Source organism: Anser anser (assembly GCF_964211835.1).
Source record: "Anser anser genome assembly, chromosome: 1".
Classification (NCBI taxonomy): Eukaryota; Metazoa; Chordata; class Aves; order Anseriformes; family Anatidae; genus Anser; species Anser anser.
The window spans coordinates 10,223,991-10,243,825 of record NC_139720.1 but is presented as its reverse complement, the minus strand read 5'-3'; the positions used below and the strand labels follow the sequence as shown (position 1 = coordinate 10,243,825).

At 34.9% G+C, this 19,835-nt stretch overlaps 2 protein-coding genes across 8 annotated transcripts in view; one reads left to right on the top strand and one right to left on the bottom strand.

The window, feature by feature from the left end:
* Positions 1-19,835, top strand: part of LOC310883163 (uncharacterized protein) — a 447,119-nt gene that overhangs the window by 90,844 nt on the left and 336,440 nt on the right. The gene's annotated exons all lie outside the window — the stretch shown is intronic.
* Positions 1-19,835, bottom strand: part of PCLO (piccolo presynaptic cytomatrix protein) — a 373,598-nt gene that overhangs the window by 48,102 nt on the left and 305,661 nt on the right. For 3 of the 7 annotated variants that reach the window (XM_083802973.1, XM_083802968.1, XM_083802974.1), the window contains 5 exons: positions 18,391-18,571; positions 17,000-17,194; positions 15,590-15,772; positions 4,660-4,801; positions 1,111-1,178 (listed from right to left, as the gene is read on the bottom strand). In XM_083802973.1, coding sequence (XP_083659099.1) covers positions 1,111-1,178; positions 4,660-4,801; positions 15,590-15,772; positions 17,000-17,194; positions 18,391-18,571 — 769 coding nt within the window. Of the gene's footprint in view, positions 1-1,110; positions 1,179-4,659; positions 4,802-6,710; positions 16,781-16,999; positions 17,195-18,390; positions 18,572-19,835 lie in introns of those variants that run through there. The other 4 variants (XM_083802972.1, XM_083802975.1, XM_083802976.1 and 1 more) reach the window with 4 other exon arrangements.

Genomic DNA, 19,835 nt, shown 5'->3' with positions numbered 1-19,835 from the left:
GACGAGTAACATGTATTTAAAGATTTAGTAAAACGCGTATACATAGTTCAGGACTCTTGCTTTGAAAAAGAGTGTTTACTGTTCTGCCTTCAAATTCTAGTTTAATTTCTTCAAATCTGTGCAACATTAGACGATTTTTACCTCAAATATAGCAAAAGCAATTGTTGCCCCATGTATACAGATTGCAGAAACCTGATAAATATTGATTTTTTAAGGCTGAACTTAACATGAAGTTAACTTCAATTGTATATATGAATTTCAATTTATGAATTAATTAAAAACCCAAAGCAGTGCTGAAATGCATTAAAATGATAAAAATATTTTTTCAATAATAACATGAAGTTCATGATAATTAAGTTTTATATTTGAGGTCAACAGAAACATATACTTGAAAGAATATACCGTTTACACAAAGGGAAATGGAATTTTCCTAACATATCCTTTAATACAAAACACTGTCTCTGAAATGTCATGCAGTTGTCCATTATTATACATGAATTGCTCATGAAACTGTAACAGCCATCCTGTCAGGCTCTTTCCAGCTCCAATATTACAATGGCTCCTTCTTCAGCAGCACCACATTCATACCAAAAAAAAAAAAATCACTCAGGATTTCCCAATCAGATAAGAGTTTCATCACAGTCTAAGTAGTCAAGCTTGATGTTCAGCTAACATTTTTATTTAATGTTTTATATAGTCACCAAAATAAATAATTGCTTCGTAAAGTCAATATTCTGAAATGCTATAAAAATAGAGCCTGACAGACACTGGATGTTTTCTACTGATTGAATGGGTACTGAGTCAGCTCCATACTTCATATTTTTTATTCCAATACTATGAAAAGCAATGAACATTGAAAGACAGATATTATTCATTGCAATCTAACTATTTAATTACTTTAAATAAACAGGTAAGACAAGGTTTTCATTTGAACTGAAGACTCATTACATTGGTGCTATTTGTAAAGGGCCCTCAGAGTAAATGAAAGTCAGGACCATACAGAGAGAACATAAGCCAATCTTTCATAACATAACAAGTAAGAGAAATCATCATATCAGTTCTATAAATAGAACGGGATACCACTGTAGTGTTGTTTGTATTTCTTTTTACCTTCTGCATCGGTTAATCCCACTCCCGACTGCTTTACTGGTTCTTGTCCATTCTGGCTCATCTTCCCTCTGTTAAAAAAACATGATCATATTGTCAATGAGACCATGAAGAGATGAGATCTAAGGAAATTATGCATCTAAACCAATGAGGTTTGGCTCAGCACAAGAAGACAAACAGGTATTAAATAAATAAATAAATAAATAATCAAACTGTAAATATATGTATGTATACATAATTTCAAGAAAATAAAGTGGACAAACTTTTTTTTCTATTGCTATTATTGACATTTGGAAAGATCACTTCAGACTTTTTTTTTTTTTTTTTTTTTTTTTGTTAAGCCTCTGTGATCCTAAAGAATGTGGCCATCAGGGGTTGTTTGCAAGCTGCCTCACACCAGCTCAGGTTTCTGCAAGCAGTCAGTATAACTCCTCTCCTCACCTCTCCTCACTTCATCCTGTTATGGCGAATGGTGAAATATATAAGGAGTCACTGAGTTGCTATTTGGTCTACAATACCATTACTTCAGGTAGTGTATGTTTGTGGTCATTATCTTATTTTAATGATTACTTTTGCATTACAGTTTAGGTTTAGCATAAGAGACAAGTTCTGAAACTTACATTAATCTTAAAATAAGGTGAGTGGAATAAAGCATGCTATTGCAGCCTCTATCTTTCTCCACTGGATGTAGAAAGAACCTGGATGAAAATCTGGATGTCTATTTTCTGGCAGTGAGTGTTAGGTAAGATGAAAGACTTTACATTTTTAAAATTCTTTCCACATGCTTGTATATGCATGTACATCCATGCATGCATGTGTGAATATACATGCATGACTATAACTACCCTCAAAAACTTTTGAGATGTTTATGTTCCTACTTGTCTTTCTCCTGACTCTGAAATGCTGTGATAGAGAATATAAGCAATTAACTTCATATACATGTTATTCCTCTGGGGTTAAAGGGCCAGTGATTCTTTGCTACCAGTGAACCAGCTTTACATTTCATGGCAGCAACAGAATGTTCACAATGAACAGAAAATGAACGTAATGTCAGTTTATAAAGCGATTTCAAACTCAATTTTAATTAAAAGTTATTCTTCTTTTGTGAGGTAATATTTTACAAAGCATATTACAAGTGTGATACAAGAATTATTAGTCCCTAGGGCTAGATTCTTCACACATTGTTCAGTTGATTTTCACCTTTGCATTGTAAATTAATATCATTTTACAGACATTTTACTGGTATAGATGGTTACACAGGACAGTGGCATAGTTTTTATCATAGATGGGAATATAAATAATTTTCAGGGATATAACACTTAGGATTTTTTTTTTTTTACAAATTCCTTCCTAAATAGACTAAAAAATTAATTTAGCTGTATTAAATGATTAATTTCCCTTGATAGTTAAAGCAATATTTAATATAGGCAAGTATTCTAATAAATTACCTCTTCAAACAATTTCCATGGTGTCATTAATTCTTTTATGACTAAAAACATTCAGACTAAAGTAGAGATTAAATTGCAGCCTCCAACTCTTTTTCTATTGATAGATCAGAAACTTAATCTAAACAGAGAGCTTACCAACAAAAGTGTTTTTATATACCAAGACACTTAAAATTGTTTAGCTTACTTAACGTTTTTCATTCAAATTGTGATCTGTGGTCTTATGGTTATGCTATATTAGTGTATTATAGTGTATAGTCTATAGTGTATTAGAGTCCCTGAAGTCATTATCAAATCAGTGTGAACATAATGCTGACTAGAATTTCAGTCAAGCATATATTCAGATATACCATTATTTTTATCCAGACTTCAAAATAGAAACAGTTATCTGTTTTAAAACGTTCTCCCCAAAGATAATCCCAAAGGTCTCAGATGTTAAACAGTAATTTTGTCATTCATTTTCATTATATTGTCGTGTAAATAACAAAAAGTAAGCATTTGCTGTCTATGTGCTGTTTAACTTTTAGGGGGTCTGTCCAATATCAGCATACAAACAATTTACCTTAAAAATATGATAATAAAAAAAATATTGTCTAGTTCATGGAGCAGGAAATAAGAAGGCTGGATATATTTTATTTAATTTAACAAAAGTCAAGGGAACAAATACTGTAAGGGAAAAGCTGAAAGCTGTGGAAACTTTTTTTTTTTTTTTTTAAGTAGAAGTGCAGCTGACTTCAGGCTTTATAAACACGTGAATCTGTCAGCCAGCTACTAAGAAGCTGTAGATAGTCATATTGCTAAAAAATACACAGTAAGCAATACTATTTGGATTTCAATTTTGTATAAGTGAACTAAAAACTGTTGAGCTCTGCTGCATTTTGTGTTTCTGTACACAAGGACTTTATGCATCTTTGCTTTTCTTATTAGAGATGGCTGCAAAATAATTTTCTTTTGAGATAGACAATTCCAATTAAAAATAATCTCTTTTTTCCACTGGGAAGTATAAGTCATTTTAAGCTAAAATAACATGAGTGAAAAGTTCAGTAAAGATTAAGCAATTGGCACCCCACAGCCTCAGCTCACATTGTCCTCCTAGATTCTGAAGATGAGAAAGAAAACCTAGATTGGAGGCTATTTTCCTCATACTTAGAAACATCACTGTTGTAGAGAATGAATGGAGTCTTGGAGTCTTTTTTTTTTTGTTTTTTAATTCAAGCCTTTTTTAGAAAGTTTAAAACATGTTGTTTATTGCAGCTTTAACTAATATGTCTAGGCTGCAAAGGAAAAGCAACAACTTGTGTCCTGGAGAAAAACATGGAACAACTATTGCAGATGCTGAAAGGACTACACTACATTGTTCAGTACAATGCATTACTACTGACTAATATTTTAAGAACAGTCAAGCTATAAAAATTCAGGCTACAAACATTAAGCTGATCAAGAGACATTATTTTTTTCTTGTAAAAGACTATAAATGAAATTGCAAAATGAACATTTATACTGCCATAGTTAAGGGGAAGAAAATCCTGGTAAAACTTAGGAGTTTACTATTTAATCATTTTATAGGATCACTATACAGATAATAGTTTGATACTACAGGCACCTCAGGGAAAAAAAAAAAAAATATCTTGAACTAAAATTTCCAACCAAGACCTTTTGAGAAATTCTGCTCAAACTCTTAAAAACTTGGGAAAAGTTCAGTTGGTTCCAGTATCTGAATTTAGTTTGCACAACTAACACATACTTCAAGAAGGAGGTCAGTCTGAAAATTTAAATTAAGCATTCTCTAGCCTAGGAAAACTGCACTTTTAAAACATAACCCAAGCTCATCTCTATACACTTGCATCAAAGGCAACCTCTCCTGTGTGACAACAATAAATTTATGAGGTTTAGGTAGAGATTTGGTTGGTTAATAACAATTCAATGTTCAACAAAGCAAAAGGAAGGTACGAGCTCTGAGAAATTTTACCTAGTTAACTGCTATTCTAATGCATAACTCATCTGCAGAGAAAACTGCATAAGAAGATGACTGACAAGTGAAAGTGCTACACATTCTCAAAGGACAGAGGATTCAGTATATTAAAGTATATTAAAGGAAAAGCCTTACATTCTTGGGATGGGAAACAGATTATTCTCTCCTGTGGCACTGCTGCTGCCTTCACTATCCATGCTGTATCCACTGCCAAAACTACTGGCTGATGAGCCAGTGGAGACAGAACTTTCTGCAGGTCGGTGGTTAGTAGACCTTGCTGTACAGGGTAAGAACAATGGGTTACCAAAAACCTTGTAAGATAACAGTGCCATCCACATTAAGAAAAAAATTGAATATATCAAAATGACATGCTTCAAAGTCTTTCATTTTTTACTTTACATTCCAGTGTTATGAGATCATCTGTTGCAGATGATGTTTATTTTCACATAGAACAAGGTGTTCTAAATCAAACAGTATATCACTGTAATTTTTTTCTTCAGTCATATTAATAGTTCAAATCAATGTCCTGAAGGAAAAGAAGAATGGGTTAGTTGATTAACACTTTTTTTTTTCTTTTGATTAAAGCTACAGAAAAACAGCAATTCATCCAAATTCATAGGCTGACCCTGTAAAAATGAGAGTCCCAGTGGGCCTTCCACATATTCTTCATGAAATATTAATTGCATTTGATGACTTGAGGTGAGAAAGCTGAAAGCAAATACAAGTACACCATCTATAGTCACAGAAGCTCTATGAAGAACTCCACCCCCCTTCAGACATAACACTGCAACTGCATTGTATTTCTCAGCTGCTCCTACCTATCTGGATATCTCTTACTGTATACCTGAAATTTTAATGCAGATATTTTAATGGGAGTTAAACATGAACAAGTTTTCTAGTATTCAGCCTTTGGCAAGTTGAGAAATATACACACACATAAAAAAAGGACACAGTGACATTACACATAATAACTGATAAAGGAATAGCTATTCTCATATTGACTGGTGTAACTGAGAAATATTAATTGAATTTTTTGGAAATTTTATTTTTTCTCATCAACTATATCAACAATTGTCGTTTAATCGATTCCAACTGGCTCAGCATATATACTGAATATAAAATACTTTCCTGTAAAGTTATTATTGTATGAAGCCTTAGTGAACTTTTGTGTTACTTTGGTGAACTGTGAAATTCTAATGCAAACAGTTAAAAGAAATCCTTCTTTAAACAAAAAAATAATCAAGTATCTAAATGGAAATTACTTCAAATAAGAGCCAGAGCCCCAGTGGTGTCTTGCTTTAAGCTGGCAACCAAGATTATTTTTATGTTTTACTGGATGAATAATATTTTTGGTGAAGATTGCTGCATGCTACCTAATGTGGGACTAGCAAGCTGACTGTGACTTCTCAAATATAATGCAAAAACAGATTAATAATTGACACTAGAAGAGAGGAATGAAGCATTCCTCATGCCATCAGTCCTTGGGCTGAGCTGTCAGTTAAGATAGAACTCTTACTCTGCAAAGTGATTCTTCACTGCTAAACTGAGCTGTCACATTTTTTTTCTTTAAACTCTATTAACCTCATCTGTTTCAATAATGCCTACAACCACCAAAGGAATCTGTCAATCTAAATTATTTGGAGACAAAATTATTCTTTAGCTCAATTTCTTAACTTTGTACATTGATCAAAGGCTATCTTCTTGGATGTTAATACAGATTAATAAACTGTAAAATCAGTGTTATTAGCAGATACTCTCAGTATCTCATCTGGAGAAAAAGCTACTTTTTTTTTTTTTTTTCTCAGCACAGACAGCTAGAGCACTGCAGAGTGTCCTGCTCAGCCAGCTGTGAGCAGCAGTTACTCCATCATTTTCAGTCTGTGGTGCTGTAAGCAAATTCCTATGAATAAGGTGTGTGGTGTGTCATGTCAAGAAACTGCTGATGGAAAATGTTGGGTAAAAGAGATTTGGGAAAAGAGAGGTCAAGCTCTCCTTTATAGTTCATTACTATTAGCTTCCATATACTCAACAACCTGTATTGAGGCTCTTTCATGTCTGCCCCAAACTAATCCATCACCTCAGTTCTCGTGATGGTTGAGTGACCTGTATGGCTTCTGATATTTGCTGTTAGGGGTTTTGAGGTTATTTTTATTTTGCTGTTTTTGTTGTTGATTTTGGTTTGTTTGTTGTTTTTTTTTTTTAGTCATGGTATGGCAAATACCTCATAGGTGAGGACAATCCATATAGACACAGAACTGCAAAACCCATGGAACCAAAGGCAGCATGGTGTTAGCACAAAAAAAGTGTGTCTATTCCTTCCCTTAAGCATGAATTTACTTAGTGTGGCATACATCTCAACCATAACATATGTGGCTGCAAGGGTGGTTCACATCTGGTCTCTTATTTTTATTGACTTCATTGTAAAATCTAGTGCCTGCAGTAATTTCTTATAACTGGTGGATTTCTAAAATCTAGAATCTAGTTTAATGTGCCAAATAAGCTTGAATTAGGCATTTGTAAGTGGCTTAATTGTTGTTCTACATCCATTTATAATCAGAATATAATTATTTCTTTTGACAGAGCTGTATCCTGATGATACATTCAGTATGCCATATTTTTAGTTTCTGTACTGTTTTCCCTAATTTACATCTTTTCCTATATTGATCATTTTCTGAAATATCTCTTGGTGAGTGGGTATAATGTGCCTAAGTTTAGATTCATGACTGGATTTTGAAAATTCTAAAGTTCAATGTTCTTATTTTTTTTTTGTCTGCTTTATGAGAGTAATGAACTACCGCATCAGTTTGTGACAAGAGATGAAATCTAAAAATAGATTTAGAGCTGTTTTTGTGACAAACTCAAAATCTGGATACAGATAACTCCTCCATATTTCACGAGACACACGCATTTTCCATATGACTATTTTTTACAGACAAATCTAAACCTTTAAGCTACTGCTGCTGGCTATATAGGATGCTTATAAGTTCTGAAGATGTGGTGATGCCTGTTGCCAGACAATATTTTGTCTGTTAGAATAACCGAAGTAAGATTACACTCAGTAAAGGCACAAGTTAGAATTTTTTCCCTGCTCTCACATGCAAAGAACTAGTTTGTATATTGGTTTCCAGTCCTACCTTTTGTCTTTAAACAAATACAAATGTCTTAGGAACTTTAATAAGAAAGGCTGAGTTCACTCTGGTATCCTTCCAGTCTTACTAGACCTGAAAAAGGTCTGTGAAGGTTTGTAAGACTCAGAGCAATCACCACCTTTCTTGGACAATTGGGTTCCTATTCACATAAAGGACAAGTAACTAAAGTGAGATTAGGGCAAGTTTACTTCTGAGTTAGAGCTTCTGCTGACAGCTGCCTGTGCCAGAAAATGCCTAAATTCTTAGTTTTTGACTTCAAAATTCTGGAGGGTGGTGTATTGGTCTCTAGGAAGTTGAATAATTTGCTATTGATTCACTACAGTATTCTGAGGCACAGAATTTGGATATTCTTTTCTGGTATCACAGTGGTGCCTGATAATACAAGGTATGCTCATGTTTCACCTAAATGTACAGCATTTATTTGAATAGGAGCTTGGACAAAGGGAACTGGCATAATTTCAAAATCAAGTATCCCAAGTATCTAGATTATGGAAGAGCTATGGTTCATTTGATTCTTTGCTTCCTCTCCCTTTGTTGTTTCAAATTATTTTCTGGTCCTCTTGCTTCTCATATGAGAAGTTTTGGCTTCTCATGTGCTTATATGCAAAGTCTTGCTGCCAGTTACACATGATGCTGAAGTAATTTCAATTTATCTGAAGATCATTACCCAGTATGATCATTTGGCTTCTTACTGGGAGAGGAGAGGTATGGTTTTCAGATATTTCTCTGTTAACTCTTTATTCATTTTGCCAGGTATTTGGTACTTTCTAAGGATTATAACTTCAGTGATGTCTGGGCTGCCCAGCCATTGGGCTGGGAAGAACATAAACAAGAAATGAAAGATTAAATCTCTAATATAGACTGCCTTCTCAGAGTGCACTGAATTTCTGTTCTTGGTGTAGCTTTGATTTCATTTTCACCTGCTAATATTATTTTAGCTGAGTTCCCCTACTGACAAGAAATTTTCTCTACTTTGAAGGTGTGTTGATGGGTAAAGATTTGATAATCAGTAGCCAGCAATGCAATGTTAACGTTACCACTGAATAATATTGTTTTACTGCCTTCTCCACAGGCTGACATGAGCAAAAATTTCAGCTCAACCATTCTAGTGAATAATATGTAAATGGTTGGAAGAGTTCTCAATTGCTTAAATGAATTGTTTCTAATGCTAAAAAAGTCAATCAGAACCATATTTCTGATGTAGGTTTCCTGTTGTTGTTGTTGTTTTTTAAAAAAAATATATATATTTATTATTCTTACTGCAGTATTAGTTGAATGCATGTGCTTGAATGGCAAAAAAAAAATTCTGTTTATGTTTTTGCTTCTGCTTTGGCTTATGGACCGTCAGAAAACTTTTTTATCCAGGGAAAACATGTAACTCATGCCTTAGTATAAATAATAATAATAATAATAATTAAATTCAATTTAAAAAAAAGAAAGAATGGGTGATATGATTGTACCTTTTTTTTTTTTAGAAAAGTCTTTTTTTTACAGTAGAGAAGATGGTTTTATTAAACATAACGTAAGAGAGATAATTCACATAAGACTACAGCTATGAAGAGTCAAATCAGTCAGTAGGAAAATAGAAAGAATCCAGGGCTGTCAGACCCTGCAGCTATTCTTCTACAGCGAGTGGACATTAAAACCAAAAGCTGAAAAATAAAAAGATTTAGAATTAAAAAATGGGATTATGCAGTTCTGTGGTTCCTGTGGATAAAAGAACAGACTCAACTTTCTCTTGGCCATTAAATTGCAGAAACTGTGTTCTCTTCCTTTCAGTTGTGTGTTTCCCTTCACAGGTATCTGTCTAGAAGCCAAAACCAAACTATCAAAACACATTGAAAGAATCCTGTTTGTAAACCAAGCAGGAGGATGGAAAATTGCTTTTGAGAAGGAGTTCAGGAATAAGTTTTGAGACTTTGCCTGTAATTGCTTGGGAAAACAAAACAAAACAAAACAAACAAACAAAAAAAACAACAAAAAAGAGTTCTCTAAAACTTGCAGTCTTGTGAAAAGGCCTGGGTAACAAAGAAGGCTGATAGCATCATTCTGTTTCCTCAGAGTAATGCAAGTCCATGGAAGCAGGTGAAATCACAAATCTACTTTGGAAAGTTATCTGCTAAACAACAGATAGCGCATGTCACACACACAGTCTTCTGACAGAAGTTTGTCTACTCTTCATTCTCAGTTGGCTTCTGTTTCAAGTACTTCAAGCTCTCGCTGCCCCCAAATGCCTGTTTACGTACTTTCAAGAAACGCTCATGCTAAAAGCAAGTACTGCTCTGGCTTGCTCTGTGAAGTTCTGCAGAATGAAATCCTTTTGTCAAGACTGCTAGCTGCATCTTTCGGGAACCGGCAACAGAGTGTGGATAAATAATGAATAATCCATCAGCAAGGGATATGCACCAGGTCAGTTCTGATAGTCAGAATTATTCCTCATACTGAACAGTATTTTATATCATGGTCTCACCTACTGCAGCCTCATTTGTGTATTAGGCACAGCTTTGACCACACACTGAGTAGTGATATTTTGTGAAATTTCAGTTCAACCATTTGCAGAGCAATTTACCATTTGAAGTGAGTAATGGTGGCAGAATAGCAGTCATCCAAAAATGTGGTGATGGTATATCTTTACCCAGCAAAGAAATTCTGATGAAATAATTTTCTTCGTTGTGCTCTGTAGGCTTAGGTTACCATCTAATAGACTTTTGAAACGGGAGTTATCAAATGAAGAATCTGAGCAATTTCCTGAAATTGCATGTCATCTTAAAATGGTGGAAGAATAAATAGCAGGAATAGCCAAAGCAAAATGTGCCAGCTTTTAGACTGAAACAAGACTCAAAAGACAGCCTCAGATTATTGCTGTCTGCAGAGAGTGAGGACGTACTGTTCTTGTTTTGGAAATGATTCTTGGAAATTGGTTATTTGCAGCAATATTAAAGCCCATTTATCTGGTAAATTAAGAGACTGGTGAAGCTAGTCATAAAACAGCTTAGGGCAGTAAATTATGTAAGTGTGAAGAAAGCATCCTAAATTACTGTTTTATAAAAATGAAAATATGGCATTGCTTATTAGAAGTGTGAAAATAGGTATAGGCCTAATGGGAGCCCGAGTAAGAAGGCATTTTAATCCACAGTCAACCCAATCCAAAAGATTTATAGAACCTAGGAATCAATTTCCTTTCACTCTACATTGTTGCTAACACCAGTAAATAGAAGTTAAGACAGTTCATGTCAATTTATAATTTATATTCTTTATTTTTTTTACAGCTAAGTGGCTAGAAATTACACAGTGCTGGCTCAGACCTGTATCATGGATTTTAGAGTGCTACCAATACCTTGTTGGTACATATATCACATCTAATATTTGTGTAGCTTTAACCTGCTGCTACGCTGACACTCAAGTGAACTCTTGTCAAAGTTGGTTGACCAAAGAAACCAAAAGCAGGCATGCTGCTTTTTGAGCTAAGCTGTTTCAAACTGGGGGTCTTCAAGAGGTATAATTTGATGGACTTATCTGGATACAATTACTAAAATGCTGATACACAGTGCATTTATTTCTGCAGGAAGTCACCAGTGTCAGGTCTGATAGTAGACATCTCTCTGAACAATATAATCATTTGACACATGACTATTTGGGAAGTAGTATCCTCTTATGGTATCACAAAAAAAGCTTTTGGGTCACGGTAGAAAATGGAAAAGATTAAATGTTCTGTGTGAGATGGGAAACAGGCATTAGTTAGTATTGGAAGTTTTCAGAAAATCCTGTGATTTTAAATGTCAGAGGCTGAAAAAGTGGAAGTGTTCAGGGCCAGGCTGGATAGGATTTTGAGCAACCTGGTCTAGTGGGAGGTGTCCCTGCCCATGTCAGGGGGATTGGAACTAGGTGATCTATGAGGTCTCTTCCAACCCAAGCCATTCTATGATTCTATGAAAAACCTTTATCACATTAGGTGAACATATCTACTGAATAAAAGGTAGGAAATATAGATAGAAGTTGCTGTAGAAATGTATTGTGTGTACCACATCAAATTGTTCCCACCTCCTAGTGATAGTGGTACCAACAGGTGTGTTTGGACATTGAACTGAAATACAATGTATTTTTAATAAATCTTGAAGAATTGCTAACTAATTCAGGTCAGGAGCAAAGCAGTACTTTCCTCCTGTTTTTTTTTTTTTGGTTGTTGTTTTGTTTTGTTTTTATTTTTGTTTTTTTAATGTGTGCCAGATAGAAAAGGAGGTGCATATTAAGGCAGCTAAAAGCTCTGATCTCTTGGCATCCATCATTGTATGGATGTTCTAGCAAGAAGGTGTTGACTCAGCTTCCCTCTCATGAGTGCCTGTTTGAAAGTGTAGAAAAAAATGGATATGACTACAATAACATTTGAGCTTAGCTCCTTAGATATTAATTTACTGTGCTCCAACTGGTGAATGTTTTTACTTTTTACTCTGATGTTGAAGGGAAATTTCGTTGTGCATTGTCCTTCTAACTTGTCTTATTGGGAGTAATAAAAACTAAAGCATGTTGTTCACTTAAAAAAAAAAAAATCAACTGTCTTTGAAAAGGCCTTTTACATAAAATCAGTAAATAACTATATTTCAGATACACCTACATGCATATACCCAGAAAAAAACAATAGTTTTCATCTGAATATCTGTAACTGTTTACTTATCTGAGGAACAGATAATTATATTTAAAACATAAGTGACCTAACAATAAATTCTGCGTAATGGGCAAGATCCTTCAGTGGGTTAAATTATTGACTTAGAAGGAGATGGACTATCAGTCCATCTTGAAAACTGACTCGTCTGGTGGATAAATCCTAATACTCAGCTTATGTTGAAAGGAATGCTTATTTTATGTGAATGTGTAACTGGCAGTGATTCAAATTTTTTTCACAGAAACAAATTCAAATGAACTCAAACCTAAGCACTGCTGTCTCCCTCTGGCTTGGATCCCTTGCAACTTCTACCTTCAAAGGTTTTGCTCTGAAATGTTATTGTTCCTCTCTGAAGGGTGTGAGGAGAATGTATGCAATTGGTTTCTTTGCAGATTGCATTCTTATCTCTCACAGGCAACAAGGAAATTATACTTCAGGGTTTATTTTTAATTAAATGTTGTAGTTGAATATTGGCTTTTACAAACGCGCTGAACAAAGACCAATGTCTTCTGTTGTATCTTCACCTTAAGTTTAAAACAGATTACTTAAAATACATTTTTACTGTTTAAAATAAATACAGAATATAGTATTAGTATAGTACAGAAATAGTTCAGTCCAACAAACTTAAGGTGATGCAAGGCCCATGCATTCACAAAATACTGTACGTATACTGTGGATACTGTTTTTGTTTATGATTTCCTTTTCATTTCTTATCAAACATACAATTAATAAGTAACAAAATAAATCCAATAGTTCTAGGTTCTGGTCCTAGGTTCAGAAGTAGAGAAAGATTTCTCTGAGGCATTCTAAGAATGACTGAAGGTTCTTGTTTTGTTTTGTTTTCTTCAAGTGGCAATTCAATGCAAGAGGAAAAAAAAAAAAGTACTGAGAGACTAGGTTAAAGGCAGAAATTCTTAAATTAGGTGTAGAAAGACTGATAATCATGCAACAGAGTTTTTTTTTTCCTATTGACTTTGTGGAAATCTTGCTAGATTGCTATCACCTTGCATGCTTGGCCTAGAAAAAACAAAGACCTTTTCTAAAAGATGCTGTTCTCTGATAAATTCAGAGTGCTGTATAGTAGTGCTAATAGTAATAATAATGTTGTATATTATCTGTAATTTTTTTTTTTTTTAAGAAAGGGCTTTGAGATTTAGTGACAAAAAAATGCAAAATCATTCCTTACTAACTGGCTAAAATGACTGTTCCAATCCATAAAGACAATTCATAACGGGCTATTTTCCAGGTGCTGAGAAGGTAGGTTATGATAGGTGTGGGTAACACAGCCATGAACCATTCCTACAGAAATAAACTTGCAAACTGACTGATGGTGTCCTAATATTCATCGCTCACAACTGTCTCAACTTCTAGAGTTTCTGAATTAGAGGGAAGACCTCTCTTTCCTTCACCTCCTGTTTTTCCTCCTCTTTTTTTTTTTTTTTTTTCCAATAGCTTTGAAAGCTGGTTTGAGTGTCTTAGCACCTTTTCCATTCAAGGTTATAATCTCTCCCACTTTAACTTGAATACTCGACAAAACTGCATTTAACTAATCTTACCTTTTGTTCCCGTTAAAATGCATTTGAGATCCATTAAACTCAAAATGGTACATATATGTGGCCTGCCTTATATGAATAAATTAGGACACACTAGTTTGGGAATTGTAAGAAGACAAACAGATCTGAAACCAAACTTATAATATTTTTGAAGGCCACCATGGATTGTCTGTATTTGTCAGAAGGGAAAAGAAGTAAAGAAACAAAACTATCTTGTCTCCTCATAGCAACTCCAGCCTCACTAATATATTAATATTAATGTGCATTTTTATTCCCAGGAGTCTGTAAGATGCTTCTAATACTCCTATGAGCCAAATGCATATCAATACATGTCCTTTTCACAGTTTTAAAAGAAAAGATGCTTGGTAGCAAAGGTACTTGAAGCCAACAGCCTGTCTCTATCATAAATACCACATATGTGAAACATGATTCAAGCTCATATAAGGAAAAGGTTTAAGCATTGTTCCTCTCTGTCAAAAGACACTGTAGGACTGCAAGACTTTATAATAAATGTCTACAGAAGCAACACCTCAAAAGATCACAAGTTATCTAGATTTCTGTGGTATACATCCTAATAATAGGATGGACCTTTCAGTTGTGAACTAGTGTCATGATCTCCTTCAGCCTCGGCCTGAACTGAGTGTCTGGAGTTGAGCTGTAGGGAGAAGAATATGTGTGCCGCTGCACACATGCATATTATATTTTTAACATGTAATATATGCACATATTTAAATGTTTTCAGATAAGAAAAAAAAGTTATTATTTCTAAATACAATATTTAAAATTACTCGTTAAATCAGCCCTTGTTAATTAGCCATTTCAACATCACATTGATGACTCTTTGCATTTAATATTTATCCTTTGAAATATCATGTCCTCTTTCTTTCATACATTTTCAGACAGATCCTATGGCCCATGGTGTGTGATATTGTTAACAGAAAAACCTTTGATGATTTGCATGAGATTTGAAAGGGAATACAACACAAGAGAAGATCTGGGAGTCCGGTCTGTAAGTTTATTGGGATAATCCCTCAGATTTTTTGGAAACAAGCAAAATGCTCCAGATTTCAAAAGAACACTGTCAACTTGAACCAACTGAGATTCTGGCTCTTTATTTGTGATGAGTGGTTAAGTTGATGATATGCAGCATTTAGGTTTGATGGACAGGTGTCTACAGGTAGAAAAGAATTTAAGAGTCTGACAGAAAAGTTATCAAGAGATCAAGCTATAGGTGGATCAAAACTTTCCTTTCCACTGGTGGTTTAAAAAAATAATGTTTGTTGATGGCATAACAATACTGGGAGAGAAAAAAAAAAAATGTTGATGTCCCAGTTAGAATTCCAGAAACAAAAATGTGTAGTTAGGTTTTGTCACAAGGTATGTTTAATCATGCTTAAGCAGACCAATGTGGTTGCATGTTTTTTGTTAGGTAACAACATGAGCAAAGTTTTTCATCAATGATTTAAGTCCTCCAGTGGAATGGTAGTGTACACTTTTGTTGTTTTGTAATGTTTCTTAGCACAGTTTTTTTATGATAAGGAATTATGCGATGATGTAGAAAAATCAAGCAGAGTTCTTGATTTATGTTAACACAGCACTTAATGGAGGGGTAAAATAAATAATTAAATATTGTGATGAATTAGTAGACATGGCAAGAAGGATTTGGGATGTGGTTGGTTTCTTAACCATGTCTTTCTGCTCACCTCCTTCAGGCTTGACTGGTCCATCAGACATCACTTTCCTGAGGGCTAGTTGGCTTTGGTCTTTGTTGTCATTGGCTGGTGGAGGCAGATTGTCAGACTGAGTTCTTTGAATAGGGAGGACTCCTGCTATGCTGTGTCTGTGCTGCTTCCTGGCATGATTAGACTGACCGCTTTTATGTGCTGCTGTGGCAGTGTGGGTGAAATGGAAACCCAGAGTATGTATCCTCAGATGGAACCAGCTTAAATGTTATTCATGCAAACAGAAGTGTTTTTGTCTGTATTTAAATAAGTAGTGTTTTCAAACACCAAAGAGACACCACATGCACAGCATTAAAGAGTATTAAAACTGGCTGTTTCTTTTATTAATGATGGTGAAGACAAAGGAAATCATTTCCCCTTAGGATTTGAATTATACCATGGTAAGTTTATGGCATATCATAATAAATCCTGAAGACAAACACAATGAATCCACTGTCAGAGAGTTTGAATTTGCCATTAACTAAATCCTCAACAACCAGAAGCTGGTCTTATATCTCTGGAGAGCTTTGCTTTTTTATTGAAAAGTTCTAATTTATTAATCTGTTTAAAGATGTCAGATAAAACCTATCCCGACCTTTAATCAACCTATGGTACAAAAAATACAAGAAGAACTGAACTACGAAGACTGACTTAGCTCTCAACTCTGACTTTGACAACTTGTTAACAATGTCAAAAACTGATGTTGTAAATTATTTTATGTGTTTAATTGTTTTGTGTATTGTTGTTTTGCTCATCACTAATACGATATTATGTGAGAGACTAAGAAAGAAGGTTGCATTACATTTCATTTCAAAAAAAATGTTAAATATTTACAACCATGCTTCAAAAATTGATATCTTAACCATGCAGTTAAAAATATATATATTTTTTCAACTTTACATCTTTTTTTTTTCCTCTTTAATATATGGTACTGTCCTGCTGATTAATATTCATAGTTATATCTTCTTGTTAGCGTGTCCTCCGCACTTGTTGTGTGCAACTTGCAAAGCTGGCAGCTGCATCTCTGCCGGTTTTGGTTACTTCGTTGGTCATTGTTTAGTGACATCAAAACACCACCACACAATGGAACTCTCTGTGAGTCATGCACAACTATGGAACATCATGGACCATGAGTGAAGGGAATGATGGAGAAACAGCCAGTTTCACTGCAGTCTATATAAATTAAAATAAATAAATAAATAAAAGACTTCTAAATACAAGAGAATATTGTAATTATATGTATTCACACACAGGCACACAAAGAAAGACATCGAAAAGAGTGAGCACAGTGTGCCAAGAACATTAAAAAAAATAAAAGGGAAGGACAGCAGGGAAAAAGGCAACAGATGAACATTAAGCTGCCATGCTGAGGAATTTATTTGCGTCTTTTACTTGGTTGAAGACGAAGCTGTTGGACAGCTGCTTCAGCAGCGGCGATGGCTGCCCCAGCATCTTCAAGGTGGGTTTGAGTAACGCTGGTTTTGCTTTGGCTGCGGGATGGCCCATGAGAGCGTAGATGTCCTTCAGAAGAAGATTTGGAGCTCCCTGGACTGCTGTGGGATTTCTCAATGGTGGGCACCTGCATGTCTAACAAGAAAATGGAGAAGCACAACTGCTGCATTTATTAAAAACAAACTCATTTTCTTTCTCTCAGTTTGCCTCTCTAGCTACATTCCAGAACAATCAATAAAGCTGTGCAACACCATTCAAAGTCTCAGGATATATTGTGATTAGGAAACTCTTATTAAGCATATTTTCTACTTCCTCACCATTCCCTGGCCCAGGGAACAATTCATTTGTTAATAGGTTTCTATCACCTGTTATTTATGCTTCCGGCACTGGTTCACACTGTTGGAACAATGGGGTAGCCTAAAGACTTTTCTGTTTTATGCTTCTCTAGTATGTAGAGGATAACCAGTATCCCTTACGCTGTTAATGAATTCCTATATAATGCAAGAACTTTTACCCTCTGTCCTGCCAAATAAATGCTCTAATTTGCAACACGCTCTGTAGTAACTTCTGATTTAGATATAGATCTTATATAGACACCATTTGCTAGCAAAACATTACTGAGAAATAGAAAAGAGATGGACCAAAGTCTTATCACCCTGAGCCTCTCATCTAGACTGTTTTTGTGATTGCTATTGCTTTGATATTGCTACTGGCCACCAGTACTTAGTATAAGGAAAAAAAAAAAAAAAAGGAAAGAAAGAAAGCAGAGATAAATTTATTGGAGCAGGAGACATTGAGATCAATTCTCCTTTTGTAAGCCCTAGTATCATTCTACTGTATCAGCTCCACTGATTTCCAATGCACGTGAAATACGCTACAGCCCATTATCATTGACTGGATATGCATATGCATTATTACAGCATAATTGTTATTCTATAAAATATTAATGTGACATTTCCAGGAGATAAAATGCCATAGAATATTTAAAGAATGTGAAAAAATAGGAAGTTAAATATGTATTGAATTTGGCCAAGGCTACCAGAAAAAAATGAAAAAGGCACAGAATTTATAGATGTGAAAAGCTCATAGAGCTTAGGTATGGCTCTTTTAATGACACAAATACTCAGTGAGCTGTCTGGCACTGATTGGTTCAAATTAGGCCTCAGCACAGGTCTCTGATAAATTAACCACAGAGAGAAATAAGTCTTTAATAAAAGTTTATGCAAACTTCATAGCAGTATCTTTATGTTTCCATGAGAACTTACAAATAGCAAAGGTTTTCCTGTCATCTGGAAAAACACTTCATATCAGGTGCACTGAGTCATTCCTACCCTTAGAGGGATCCGGGAAGATTCCATGACTTCTGCTCTTGATGACGGATGGTTTTGGAGATTGCTGGCTACTCTGTCCAGAATGAGATTTCCCATGATCAACGTTTTCACTCTGTTCTTTCAGAGGGTACCACCGAGGAGTGTTGTCAAGCTGAGAGACACTGGATAACTCAATCAATACCTATAAATGAATCAAAGCACAATATACGGCTTGTATCTGATCTATGTATGATGGTTTACAGCAGAAGAGTCTACAGTTGTGCTACTAGAAGTTGCAATCAAATATAAACAGATAATGGCATAAAGGCTGTGTGCTATCAGATTCAGGACTCTCTGCTCATGCTCTAACCTAGCCTGATGTAAACCAGCTGTGGTTGGAAACACACATTTGTTAGCATAGTGCTGTGTCTGCACTGATACATCTCAGCACGATCTCAGTAGGGACTACTAGCTTATACATAACTCCATACCAAGATGACTAAGGAGTAGCTTGTGAGCACTTGCTTGATAGCAAGGCAAAAGAGGGTACTAGTCATTCTACCTCTTCTATATCCTAACAGAAGAATTGGGCATAGCTATTTTCTCCTTTCTGTCAGAAAAGGGGCAAATAATTTCATATTTGTTTTAAATAAGGTCTTCAGTAGTATGAGACTGGGTCTTGTTGATTCTTTTCAAAATTCCACAAATTTGCAGAATTTGTAGGAAAAAAAAAAACAAAAAGAATAAAAGAACAGGTATACCTTTGCACTTCCAAAAATAACAGTAAAGTGCAATAGGCCCTTTAAGCCTCACACCTCAACAGGCAGGAAAAAGGAAGACAAAATGGTAATATGGCAATTAAACTAGGAACATGCCAAAAATAAAAATAAAAAATAGCAAAAATATTGTAGCCAAAATCATCTTCTATAGGCCACTTGGATTGCTAGTAGGAGTTTTGGGAAATTTCTTTAAAAATAAATCCTAAAAAAAAAACCACCAATAAAAAACAATGGGAGCAATAAAGACCCTTCCACACTCAGTGGTTTTGTGGTAGAAAGGGCCAAGAGCTGCCCAGGGAAGTGGTTCAGTCACCATCCCTGGAGGTCTTTAAAAGACATTTAGATGTAGAGCTTAGTGATATGGTTTAGTGGATGACTTGTTAGTGGTAGGTCAGAGGTTGGACTAGGTGATCTTGGAGGTCTCTTCCAACCTAGATGATTTTGTGATTCTGTGATTCTCTAAAGTACTAAAGAGTCATCACAGTCTTGAGTGAAGGAAAGGACAAAAATAGCCTTGCATTTATCTCTAAGGTGAGAGGGTTAAAAATAATGTCAAGTAGGGAAGTTTTAGAAGTGCTAGACAAATAAAGCATGTGATTACCTCAGGGAACTATTTCTTTGGCAGTTTATTGCAAGACCTTGAATAAAAGAAAGCATCTTGAAGTTTAGAGATGGACAAGTTACTTT